The sequence below is a fragment of the Ursus americanus genome, chromosome 13 (genome assembly GCF_024610735.1).
Source record: "Ursus americanus isolate L20-20 chromosome 13, mUrsAme1.1.p, whole genome shotgun sequence".
Lineage (NCBI taxonomy): Eukaryota > Metazoa > Chordata > Mammalia > Carnivora > Ursidae > Ursus > Ursus americanus.
This window is the reverse complement of record NC_142139.1, coordinates 2,396,708-2,410,443: the sequence shown is the minus strand read 5'-3', so window position 1 is coordinate 2,410,443 and position 13,736 is coordinate 2,396,708. Positions and strand designations below refer to the sequence as shown.

Here is a 13,736-nt window from a genome sequence, read left to right as displayed (position 1 = left end):
GCAAAGAATGGAAATGTCAGCTAAGTTCACTTGAGAAATAGCCAACAACAGAAGGGTTTCCAATCAATGCTAATGACCTAACAACTCTAAAGAGAGTCCCGTTTAGCAGTCACTTGCCCAAAGTAGATAGTTTTGCAGTATCAAGTTAGGTCTGAGAATTTCTGATTGACTATATTACTTTCAGAGCTGTAAAATAATCATGGTTATAGTAATGAACTGAAAGCCATGAGTATTGTGCAACCCATGGGATTGCCATTGGATTTGCTGCATCTGATCACTTCTGCAATACTTCCTTTAGTCAGGGGAGTCTTCTTTAAATTTTCTACTCATCTTCGTCCTTTCTTTTTTCCATTCCGTTTTCATATTTAACTAGATAAAATATTCGTGTGAGCATTCAAGATGTTAAGAACTGTTGAAAGTTCAGGGGAAAAAATAAAAACCAGAAGTAAAGCCAATGAATCAGTGAAGTAGTAATTAGTAAAAGCTTATTGTGCACGTACCAAAACAACAGTCTACAAATGAGGAGCACTCAAACAAAGACGTGGAGTGAGGCTCAAGGGTATATTGTTATAAAGCGGCTTATACAATGTGGAGGCAGTGACTGTTTATTTCTCAGTTTGGTTACAGTATTAGAATTTTCTTAAATGAGAGGGAATTGGTTAGGGGTTACCTCATACCAATTTGGGACAACAGTTTAAGTTCTGTTTATGATTTTCAGAGGCATAAGCAAGACGTGACCAAGGTTAGGCTAGCTTCACTTGTCTTGCAAAATAAGCCAAACTAAAATTTGCCTTTATGACTGAACTAGTTTCGTCTGCTCAGGGAATTTTTAAATCTGATCTCTGTATTTGATTTTAATGTACTATCTTCTGTGAATCAGTTCCCTCTGTGAGTTTCCCTCATACACTCAAGTCTAACACAAATAAATGTTTTCCTTAATCTTTCCTCCCCAGTTTTATTCGGGGTCATATTGCAGGCAGCATCAACATTCCATTCAGTGCTGCCTTCACGGCAGAAGGGGAGCTTACCCAGGGCCCTTTCACTACTGTGCTCCAGAGCTTCAAAGGGAAGGTCATTGTCATCGTGGGGCATGTGGCAAAGCACACAGCCGAGGTAAGTGTGCTTAGAAACGTCATACACACATGGTGATGTGTTATCTACCTATCATAATGGTTTGTGTAAGAGTGTGTTTCTTCAGGAGCTGGTCACAAATCAAATGAACTTTGAATTTCTGACTATATTCTTACACTGAGGAGTTCGTTCACCTTTTCCCAGTAAAAGAATTAACGCTTTCTCCTCAGTGTGCAACATCAAGATCAGTAGTAAACGGAGAAAGATCCAAATGATAGCCTAAGATGTTTTCTTGGTTTTGTTTTTGTTTTTGTTTTTGAACTTCTTTCTGAAATTGTATAGAAGTAACTTCAATTCCTTCCATGGGAGAAGCACCCTGGGGCTTGACTGGGGGCTCTGAAAGCTGATCATGATAGAGTTTATTGAATCTGGGGATTTTGTGTACTATAGGCTCAAAGCTTTTTGATGATATTCCGGAAGGGTATCAACTGTCAGATATAAGGATTATATGAAAAAATAAAATGACTTCCCTCTTCCCTGTGTTTTAAGCAAATTGAAAATAAAACAAAGAGTACAGGGTGCCTGGTGGCTCAGCCTGTTAAGCGTCTGCCTTTGACTCAGATCATGATCCCAGGGTCCTGGGATGGAGCCCCGCATCAAGCTGTCTGCTCAGTAGGGAGCCTGCCTCTCCCTCTGCCTGCCCCTTGTGCTCTCTCTCCCTGCTTGTGCTCTGTCTCTCTCATAAATAAATAAATAAAATCTTAAAAAAGAGAGAGAAAAAAGAAAAGAGAACAAAGAGTTGCATCATTTTACATTCCTACCAGCCTTGAGCCAGAATTTCTTTCCAATCTCTCCATATCCTTGCCAACAGTTGGGTGTGAAGTGGTATGTCATTGTGGTTTTGATTTGCATTTCACTAAAGGCTAATGATGTCAAGTATTTTTTCATGGGCTTATTGGTCATTACATTATGACCAGCAAGTCCATTCTTATGTAAATACCCAAAAGAATAGTAAACAAGAGCTCAAATAGGTACATACTTGTATGCCAGTGTTTATAGCACCACTATAGCCAAAAGGTGGAAACAACCCAAGTATCTATCAACAGATGAATGAATAAACAGAATGTGGTATATACATACAGTGTAATATTATTCAACCTTAAAAAGGACTGAGGTTCTGATACATGCTACAACGTGGATGAACCGTAAAAACATCACGCTAAGTTGGAATAAGCCAAACACAAAAGGACAAATATTCTTTGATTCCACTTAAATGAACCATCTAGAATAGGCAAATTCATGGAGACAGAAAGTAAATTAGTGTTCTTAAGGGCTGAGAGAGGAGAGGATGGGAGTTTTTCTTAATGACAGAGTTTCTATCTGGGATGATAAGAAATTTTGGAAATAACTAGTGGTGACAGTTGTACACTACTGTGAATATACCTAATGCCACTGAATTGTACACCTAACAATGGTTAAAATAGCAATTTTTAAAAAGTTCTAGGGTTTGATATGTTTAGACTACCCTACTGTCCCCAGTTCATCTGAGCCCTGCAGTTTTTGGTCAAACAGTAGTGGAGATTCTTTCATAAGAGCTCTTCTGATCAGGGCTCATCTTTTCCCCTTCTGAGTATTAACACACGCACACACACACACACACACACACACACACACACACACAGTGATTTCCAAGCAAGTAACAGGTTTTCTTCTAAGTTGAAATCAGTGCACTGCAGCTGGCAGAGTCCTATTTTGAAAAGATTAAGAGAGTCCCAGTTGAACGCTGTGAAAAGAAAGCCAAGGTGCCAATTCTAGTTACAGCACAGTTACAAATTATCTTTGTAAAAGTTTATGGTTTTTATGTCAAACCCCTCTTTGGACTAGGGAGTTTTTTGCTTACAAAACAGTAGATGCTGATTGTAATTTTTCCAGTTTTACATCTTCTGTTAAGATCTAGTAAAAGAGCTAAACTGAAAATCCAACAAATAAAAATATTAAGTAAAATAGACTATAGCTCAATAAAAGAAAAGAGCTCTTAACATTTAATTTAACAAATAGCAAAATATCATTCAGCAACTGCAAGAAAGAAAAACAATGAGCCACTTATCTTGTGTGTGACAGTACTAAAATCACCCATTTGACATACAAATTAGGACTAGAGTGTCTTTTGTGATACAAATATGAAGGGATTTACTCTATAATGGCCAAGTGTATTGAATATATTGTCTAAAATGACATAGGAGAAGGCAAAACAGATCTGAGAATTACAGCTTATTTGTGTACCTGACTAACTATAATTGGAAGATATATGATCCCATTTTACTTATGTATTCATTAACTCTTTCCTGTAATTACAATTGATTAGCAATTTATTGGTTTCTTTGTAATTACTACTTCATAAGTCTCTTGTATTTGGCCTAGCTACCACATTAAATACACCAGGAAACCTTTAGAATCTGCCATTTCTTATCTAGCTAAAACATTGCTTTTCCCCTGAACAGGGCAAGAATGGAGGACTACAAAGATCTTAATTTAGTCAGAGTACCACATAGGGCTTCTCCGTACTAAGTCCTACTGAATCTCACTTGTCAGGTAGTCTTTAATTCACCTTATACTATAGGTTAAATAAAGCAGTGAGCTATTATATAATCGAGCACATCCAGATATTCTGAGAACAATGCCATGTCAGCATCAAGGAATGTCAGGTAGTCTCAAGTGAGTGAAGTGGAGTCCTGAGTCTCTGAACTGTGTACTGCTTTTCCAAGGGTAGGTCAGATTTTGTGCTGATCCTTGCTGCCGTGTGACTAAGTTTAATTTGACAAGCCAAACAAACGCAGACTGTATATGTTGGTACGGTTAATGGGAGTAGGAAGAGCTCTCTGTCAAAACAAGGGTAAAATCAACTCAGGCTTCGCGTAACATTTGAAATGAAAAAGATGGCAAGGTCTCATTCTTGTCTCACTGCAGAGATAATCATCTTTTTAAAACTCACATGAGAAACTGCATCTTCGATTGCTAAACTGGAATTAGATTTCTTGGGCATGGAAGGAAAACATGCTAGCGTGATCTGTACAGAAAGTATCATAAAAGATAACCTCTTACAAAACTGAAATGTGTTGAATTAATCTCAGAGAGCTCATGTATAAACCTGTGTATATTCAGATCAATAGGGGGAAACAGATAAATCTACTATTCAAATTACAGATTAAATGACCTCACAAGAAGGAGCATTGTTATATCCTTAAGCAGATTACTCACATTAAAGGAAATTTTGATTTTTAACATTAATCAAATATTACCTAAGGGGAAACGTTTGGGTTGTTTTGATACAGCCACCATTACACCACCACACTCCCAACCTAAGGTCAAAGTCTCAGGTATCTGCTGGGCAAAATACCACCGTGCATACGCCTCTTTCCCAGAAGTAAATTATAACGTTTAAGGAGAATGTTAACCGCACAGTGGCATGCTTTAATGTGTTATTGGTTACTGTTTTTCTCCCCTGTGGGGAAAGAATGTAGTGAGATCCAACTCTAGAGCTAGTGATGGCTGTTGGACTAGAAAATGCCAACAACAGGGACCAGAACAAAATGAAAGTTGGTGTTTCTCTACCTTTAGTAAGTCCTTCAGAAGAACTGTAAACATCATATTGCTGTGTTAGTCACTGAAATGCTTAAGACTTTATAAATAATTACCCTACCCAGATTTTATTTTGTGGCTATAAAACCACTGAAATTTCAATCCTGCCAGTGTGCCACATTCAAAAGGTTATCAAAGAAAGAAATTGAAGGAATCTTTGCATTTCACTTTGTCTGTCAACCCTTTGGAAAATGTTAGGAACATCTTGTCTTTCCCTTAAAATGGTATACTCTTGGCATAAAATCAGTGCTTTTCTTTTGTCATCGAAAGAAATGTTCATCTGAGAACATAAGAGACGGTGGCAATAATAAGCCATGTGTGCTGTTATTGCTATTATTTTTTCCTTTAAAGCAAAACAAAACAAAACAAAATAGAAAAGAGCCTAACATACATTTATGAATAACAGTTGATTCAGAAGCTTAGACGAGAGATGATTTTTGTGGAGGTTCTATGACTGAATAGTGTGAGTGCCTGATACTTTCTAGACACGGCATATAGAAATTAAATTTACAATATGGCATCTGTTATCAACTGCAGATAATCAGATTTGTAATAGGAAAGTGTGCCATGGCAACTATTTTTTTTTAGATAAGATAATAGTCCAATTGTGTTTGTTTACCCCCCCTTGCAGGCCAGTGTTATTTGGTTTGGGGATGTTAGGCTGGAAGTCAGTCTGTACTGCAGTGGTGGGAGGCTTCCACACTCTCAGCCCCATGGCAAGAGTGTTCAGAGGGGACCAGGTGACTCTGAAAACACTTTCAGCCAATTCAGCCTGTGTTGTCCCCACAGTAAACTTCCCTGGCTCCAAATAATATCTACCTAGTTCTTCAGATTAATATAATACTTTTAAACCACTTTGTATGAGATCTCTTACCTGTCAGAAAATGTATTAGGCCTCACTATAATTGCGCCTCAAGCATTTTGGTAAAGAATAGGAAGTGAATCTCTTTTATGAGTCCCAAATATGCAAGGAATTCTTTCTTGGTCTTGTTAGACCCATAAGCACTGGCTATGGTTAAACTTGGCTTTCTTCCTGGCTTATTCTTTGCCTTCTTGTCAGCAAATGTTTTGGTCTGTGGGCTTATAACAGATTATAAGGAAACATTTTAGATGCTAACGAGGCTTGAACTCACTAGACATAATATGAGGCTTACAAGTAACAGTGAAAAGTCTTCTGTGTAGCTCTGCATTTGTTAAATGATGGAGGATAACGTACTTTAAAGGACCACCCAGCTACAACCTGCCCTATGGAGTCCCTGTTCTCATAGCTTTTCAAAGGTTTTGTGAAGTAAAAAGTAGTGTGGAAGTGGTAGTAAAGAGAGCCTTAAAACACCTAACCAGACTTTGTTTTTTAAACATCTCTACTGGATGTACTATATGTACAAGCAGTTTTTAAAAGACAGAGGGAACTCATTTCCAGTTTTCAGGAAAAACTGCCAAGTCATCATCTGAATCTTATGATCTCTGACACCTATATTCATGACCTGTCACAAGATGAAAGTTATCTTGTCTTAGGATGTGTTATTCTACATATCCACCCTGCCCTCCACAGCCCACCATTTAATTAATTACTCCTTGCCACAGGAATGTTCGTGGCTGAGCAACAAACTAACCATAGTTGCCCTCCCGCTTGACCTACAGAGGTTGGAACTTGGCTGTGATCCATCATAGCCCTAACTGTTTCGAATCTGAGTTTTTATTGTATACATTCTTTTCAGAGTATAGTATACTGTGTGTAATATGGCCAGTGGCTGAGACACAGTATGGGTTTACTGTTCTCAGTTGTCTACTATAAACATAACTTGATAAATGATTGTTGCTGAAATTCTGGTCCCAAATATCACAGATCAAAGGAAAATGTACCACAAGGCTCACTAGAGCTCCTGATACATGATGGTATTAGATGATGGAATTTTATCAGAAGAGGCTTATCCTCTAATATGGGTCAGTATGCTTTTTTCTATTAGAATAAGAACTGTTTGCAAAAAAGCTTTTATGTCATGTCTAAAAACGTTTTCTCCTATTTTCTTAATGTCAGCTTCAAAAAAAAAACATTCCACATAGCCATTCCTAAGAGGGCTTGTTTGAAAGTATAAGCTGTTGTTGAACCTAATCTGTAAATCTACGGGAAGACCCCAGTTGCCGTATGGATAAACACTATCAACTATCATAAATTAAAAATTAAATAGATCAGTGTAAAGGAAAACTTCTAAACCAAGAGTCCATCTTGAGTTTTAGGAAGTCTTTGAACTAATTAAAATTACCTGTAAAATGTTATATATATGTGTCACTTTTTGAAAGAGAATAGATCCATAGCTTTCATCTAATTGCTAAAAGTATGTGTAACCCAGTAAACAGTACAAGTTACTAGTATACCTTACTGCTCTATTATAAACAGTTCATCATAAACACTGTAAACCCTACCTTACATTCCATTTGGGGACAAATCTGCTGTTTAAGTTTAAATCTGTACAATTGTGAGGTGTTGTAAATGGCTCTCCTATCAATGGATCAATAGGGGAAAGAGTAAAAGAGGAAAGAAGGAAACTAGCTAATGTATTTACTATGAATCAAGCACTTATACATACCATATCTAATTTAATCCTCCCAACAACACTGTAAGTATACTGTTCAAGTGTATTATTATTACATGTTTAACAGGTGAGGACACTAAGGCCAAAAAAGCTAAGTGACTCACCCAAGATCCCACAACTAACCAGTGGCAGAACCCTGATTCAAACTCTGTGCTAACTACAAAGTTCCTACACTTTTCTCCATACCACCCAGTCTGTTTGAATGAAGTAGTGAATTATCTCACATTCTTGACTAGTGACAACAAATTATATAGAAAATTATCATTTGTCTTATCACCCTGCTAGGTAGGTCTGGAATTCTCTCATCCCTACTACGCACCTGTCTTAACTCGGATCACCAGTACCTCATGCCTGACTTCCCATGTCCCTACCTGCAATCCCCTTCCCCCAGTTTTACCCCACAACTAAGGTGAGCTTTTTGAAATGTAAGTCGGATCATTGTCAAAATGCCTCTGTGACTTTCTGTTGCCTTCGAAATCAAATTCAAATCCTACTCACTATCTATGAGGCCTTTCATGATCTGGACTCTGCTTTGTTTTCCAAGTTCATCCCTCACTGCTCTTCCCTCAGCATCTTAGATTCCAGCCACAATTAACTACTTGCAGTTCCTATATACTGTCTTTTTGTACTTCTCTCTATTTGGAGAATTCTTCCCACTTCTGTTTACCTGGGTAATTCCCATTTGTCTTAAAAAGCTGTTTATATACCATTTCTTCAAGGAAACTCTTTCTTAACTCCCCAAGTCTGGGACTAAGTACCCTTCCCAAGTGCTCATAGGATATCTTTTAGTTTTATAATGACATTGGGACCACTATCATATGTAGAATTTCTGTGTGCGTTAGATAAAAACCCATCCTTTACTGGAACACAGCACCATGTAAGGGCACAAAGTTTGGAAAGGAGAGGATCTACATTTCATGCTCCACTTACCCCTTTTCCAGGTTCTTTATGCAAAGCACAATTTGTACAACCATAAATCATGGCTCTATATCGCATTTTATCAAGTGGCATTTTAATTGCCTCTTCACTTCTCTGCATCTCCAACTAAACTCCAAGCTCATTGAGGACAAGGATTATATTATATTCATTGTTCTACCCCCAGCTCTTGGAATCGTGCCTTTGAAGTAGAAAGCACTCAGTAAATATTTGATGTTTGAATTAATGACTAAGTTAATGAATGAACACATGAAAAATAATAGTTTGCTACAGACACTACATTTGCAGAAATTAGTGAAAAGAGGAAGGCAAAAGAAAAAATACTAATATCGGCTACTAGTTTAATTCAAGACAACAAACATTAAGTGCTTACATGATGGAAACTATTATGAGGAAACAGAAAGGAGAAAGACATAGTCCCTTGCCCTCAAAAACCTTACAGTCTAGTTAGGAAGATAAGACATGTATACAACCAATTAAAACTCAAAGCAGAATGTAGCATGTGCTGTGTGAAATTTGTAATTAAAGTTCTAGAAAATCAATAAGAGGGAAGAAATGTCTTCCAGTTAAATGAAGGGTTCCTAAAGCTTCATGGAGAAGATGATAATAGACCTTGAATTATGAGTAGAATTTCAGTAAGGAAATGTATTGGGAGGAAAGCCATAGTCAGGAGGAAACATTCCAGGCAAAGGAAATAGCACATGCTGATTGGAAAGCACGGGGCTTCTTTGAAGAGCATATTAACTATAGAGAAGCTGGAAAGCCAGGAGAAGAGTCTGGAAATAGATGGCCTTGAGTGCTGTACTGAGAAGTTTACATTTAGCAGTGGGGCACTCTTAAAGGTTTTTAAGAAGGAAAGTGATACTATCAGCTGCATTTTAGAAGGTCATTTGGCAAATTACTTTTAGCATCTTCCCTCTCCTTTGCCCTCGATCCCAATAAAATAGAAATTTTTAAACACCAAAAAACAGAGACCAGTAAAAGAATTTCACTTTCTTTATATTCCCAGTCTATTTCAATGCTAGGTTCTTCCCAGAGTCTACCTTTACGCTGATCTTGTCTCAAGCTTGTAATCTCCCGGGGCCTAAATAGTTTCTAAGCCCCCATTTAGCAAAGCTCTCCTGGCTGTGTAGAAAAGGAAATAGGAGTTTGTCTGAGACTGATAGCCAGAGCTCCGCAACTTTCAAAAGGACATTGGTGAAATGGCTTCACTGCTTTTATTATGTGATTCAAGGCATCTGATTACATTCTGTCACTATCTTCTCTTACTTTATTCAGGACACTAAGAGACAGTCTTCTCATTAATCTTTAATTTACATGTAAATAAATGCATGTATTTATATAAAGAATAAGCAAGCATAAATCTAAAATGAAGAATTTCTTTTGTCCTTAAAATACAAAGAAACTTCAGCCTTATTATTAAATGAAATTTTCAGTAAGGACTTCTGGGTACTATATGTTGTCCTTCCTGGCTATAGAGAAGCAAGCTATTCCTTGGAAAGGATCCACAGGTCACCTTCCCTAAGGCCCATAGCCCTTAGGAAGGAAAAACTCTCTACACAATAGTGTTAGGAGTCTCAGGATTTCCTGAGGGCCTCCATATTGCTCTGTGTAGGCTGCAGAGTGCCAGGCAAATGGAAAAGGAAAGGCTAAAAGCACAAGAACCATTTAGGAACTAATTCAAGAGTAATTAGGATCTAAAATGGAGTAGGAGCAGAGGAATGGAAAAGAAGGAATGAATCCAAGACACTCACAGAGAGAACTGACACAGCTTTGTGCCTAAATGAACATGGAGCCAAAGTCAAATGTCCAAAATATACCTTGGCTAACTGAATTTAAATTTAAAAAAACATTTTTTTTAAAGTAAAACATAACCTTAAAATTTCCAGATTGGGTTTTTGGGGAGCTTTTTGATAGCTTAAACAGAGATAAGGAAGAGAAAATAGATTTGGAAGGACCGTGATGAATTTTGGACATACTGAGTTTGAAGTGCTAATGGGACATGAGTATAAAAACATCAATTAAGGATTTAGAGGTTCAGACCAGAATTCAGAGAGTTAAAACAGGATGTGTATATACATGGAATCCTTCCGCTTATGAAATAAGCGCTTAGTATTTTACAACACAGAAAAAAGTAGGGTTCTTTCTTATAATTAAATTTAATAGCTTATAAATGCATTATTCCAGAATGGAAAACAAATTCCTGGTGATGGGCTCAACAACAGACTGTCAAAAGACCATTAAAAGATATAACTTAAATTTGTTTCAGGAAATTGTAAAAATCCATTGTCTCCATTATAAACTAGCTTAAACATTAAAAAGAAAAATTGCTTTAGTGCACATGATTGGTCGAGGAGATCAACAAAGAGAAAAAGATAAGAGGAAAATAGAAGAGAAGGAAGGAAAACACCATTTTGACATGTGAAGGGGGAAAAGTCTGTTATTGGGATTTCAACAAAGCAAACAATGAAATAGAAGTTGCACTGGCTTATAGTATGCTGAGATATCACGCGCCTTCAGAAAATTTTTTTAAAAGATTTGTTTATTTATTTTAGAGAGAGAGAGCACATGAGCAGGGGGAGGGGCGTAGGAAGAGGGAGAAAGAGACTCCCCACCGAGCACAGAGCCCAACTGAGCACAGACCTGACCTGAGCTGAAAGCAAGAGTTGGATGCTTAAACAACTGCACCACACAGGCGCCCCTGCCTTCAGGAAATATTTATCTTTCTTGCCATTTCTAATCAAAATGTATACTTACCTCTTTCAGCTTACACAAGAGTTGAGCAAAGACCCTGTTAGTAAAGAATAAGAGAACATGGTTTTTGGCTCTTACCAGATCCAATTAGATAGTTTCCTTACTATTTGCCTAAAATCCTTTCTCCCTCCTGCACTGGCAGTAAAGTGGTTTAACCAGTGCCAAGCATACTTCCTGACACACTGTAGATGCTCGAAAAATATTTGTTGAATGAATGAATCAGTTTTTCAGTAGATATTAGAGCAAATACTATATATTAGGCACTGTTCTGGTCATTGGAGAAACAGTAATAAGTAAAACAAAGTCCCTATTTTCATGGAGCTTGCAATATATTGGGAGAGACAGTAAATATTTATCAAGGGGTTATAAATGCTGAAATAAAAAATAAAGTAGGATGAGGGGAAAGAGTGGTGGTAGCTAATTTTCTTTATAAGATGAGCGGGGAAGCCCTTCTTCGGAGTGAGATGGGAAGCCACTAGAACATGGAAAACAAAGGGTTTTGTATGATCTGACTTTTATTTTAATAGAATCATTATAATTGCCACATAATGAAAGACTGTAGGCAGTGAGGACAGAAGCAGTCAGACAAGAAGTTATTGCTATAATCTAAGTAAGAGGTGATGGTAACTTGGACTAGGAGATAAGATTAAAGGGGCTGTGGATGGGGAGTGGAGGAAGGGTTTGCAGATTGGCAGCTCACGTAGGACCTCATAGATGATGATAAAGACTTTAGATTTTATTCCGAAAAAAAATAAATAAATAAAACCAAGAGGCCATTAAAATGCTTTGAAAAGAGAGGTTATGTGATCTGACTGACATAAAGGATCACTCATGTTGTGTGCTGAACAGACCATTGAGGCAAGGGTGGCCGTAGAAGAGATCAGTTAGTGTAGTATGTAGAATAATCTATGTAAGAAATAATGATTGCTTGGGCTTGTGTGACAATAGCAGAGGTGGTGAGAAGTGATTAGGCTCTGAGTATGTTTTGAAAGTTAGAGACTACACCATACTTTGGTAGAGGAGAAAAAGAAATATATATCCTATCCAGGTTTATCACTTAAACAACTGGAAGAGTAAAGTTGCTCTTTTCTGAGATGGGGAAGACTTCAGGAGTTTAGAGGTAGAGATAGAGCAGAAATCAAGTGTTTTCCTTTGAAACTGTTAAGTTTGGGAAGCTTATTAGACATCTAAGTGGAGATATTGAGGAAACAGAGTGATGAGTTTAGAGTTCAGAGAAGAGGCTAAAGACATAAATTTAAAGTCATCAGTGTGTAGATGGGACTTAGAGCCATGGGACGAGATGAAATCACTTAGGGGTTGAATTGAGATGGAGAAGAGAAGTCAGAAGACAGCAATGGGACAGAAGTCAGGAAGACAAGAAAAATCTACCAAAGGAGACTAGAAAGATCAGCTAGTGAGGTAAGAGAACTAGGACAGGTTGACCTATTGAAGACCAGTAGAAGAGAGTTTTGAAAAGAGGAAGGTATAATCAACTGTGTCAGATGATGCTGATAGGTCAAGTCAGATTCAAATGAGTCTTAAAAATTGGATTTGGCAGTGTGACAAAATGGAGATTATTGCTGTGCTTTTTAAAGAGTATTTTAGGGAAGTGATGGAGACAAAAGTCTAATTGGAGTAGATTCAAGAGAGAATAGGCTTTCTGCAAAGAAATGAAGGGATAGAACAAATATATAGATTACAGGAGATATAAAAGCCATCCATCAGTTACATGTGTGAACCTTGTTTGGATCCTGATGCAAATAAACAGATTGTATATATAGATAAGTAGATGATGGATGGATGGATGGATGGATGAATGGATGAAAAGATGACATTTATGATGTAACTGGAAATTTGAACACTTACTAAATAATTATATTAAAGGATTATTGTGAATATTTTCTAGGTATGATCATGATACTGTGGTTATATTTTTTAAGTATTTTTATTTCAGAGATACATATTTATGTACTAAATTATATGTGAGATTTACATCAAAATAATGGATGTGGTCAGGAAGAGTGGGTGGGAGGAACAAATGAAATAAATTGTCTGAGTTGTAATTATTGAAACTGAGTTTTGGGTACCTAGGGGCTCATTATACCATTCTTGTCTATTTTTATATTTTTTTTGACATTTTTCTTAATATAAAGGTAAAGAGAGAGAGAATGGGAAGAGATGAGATGGGGACAGAAACTATATAGACAACAGAAAATTAAAACAAGAAAACTACAACTATTTAGAAAAAAACTACAAATTATTTATATATCCCCTTATATAACACAAACTATTAAAAATGTTTTTTTAAGATACAATCTTTACATTACCAAATATCCTAATCTCAGAGATTGGGTCCAAGAATAAAAGACATACAACATAGTATGGATTGTGACTATCCCAGACACCATAAGGATAGCTATCCTTAAAAAATATACATGGATCTAATAAATTTAATTAATTCAATTTAATAAATCCTAGACCATATAATGGCTGTTTATGTACATGCTCCCATTTTTTTTCTTACTCCATAATTAACCATTTTACAGTATATAACATTCTACACTAATACCCTGGAATTAATAGTTCAGCTCCTTACTTGTCACAGGTGCCTATGGTTAGGTGTAAGATGATTGTTGACCTTATGTTCACCGTCTTGGTTTTGCCCAGCTGCTGACTTGACTTCTGTGAGTCAAATAAGAGTGTAAGGTAGCCACTGCCTAATTGTTATTAGATGTTATTACT

General features: G+C 36.9%; 1 protein-coding gene across 3 annotated transcripts in view; it reads left to right on the top strand.

The window, feature by feature from the left end:
* The window catches only part of TBCK (TBC1 domain containing kinase), a 199,202-nt gene that overhangs the window by 178,456 nt on the left and 7,010 nt on the right, over nucleotides 1-13,736 (top strand). For all 3 annotated transcript variants that reach the window (XM_045799213.2, XM_087866381.1, XM_045799216.2), the window contains one exon: nucleotides 954-1,113. In XM_045799213.2, coding sequence (XP_045655169.1) covers nucleotides 954-1,113 — 160 coding nt within the window. The remainder of the gene's footprint in view (nucleotides 1-953; nucleotides 1,114-13,736) is intronic.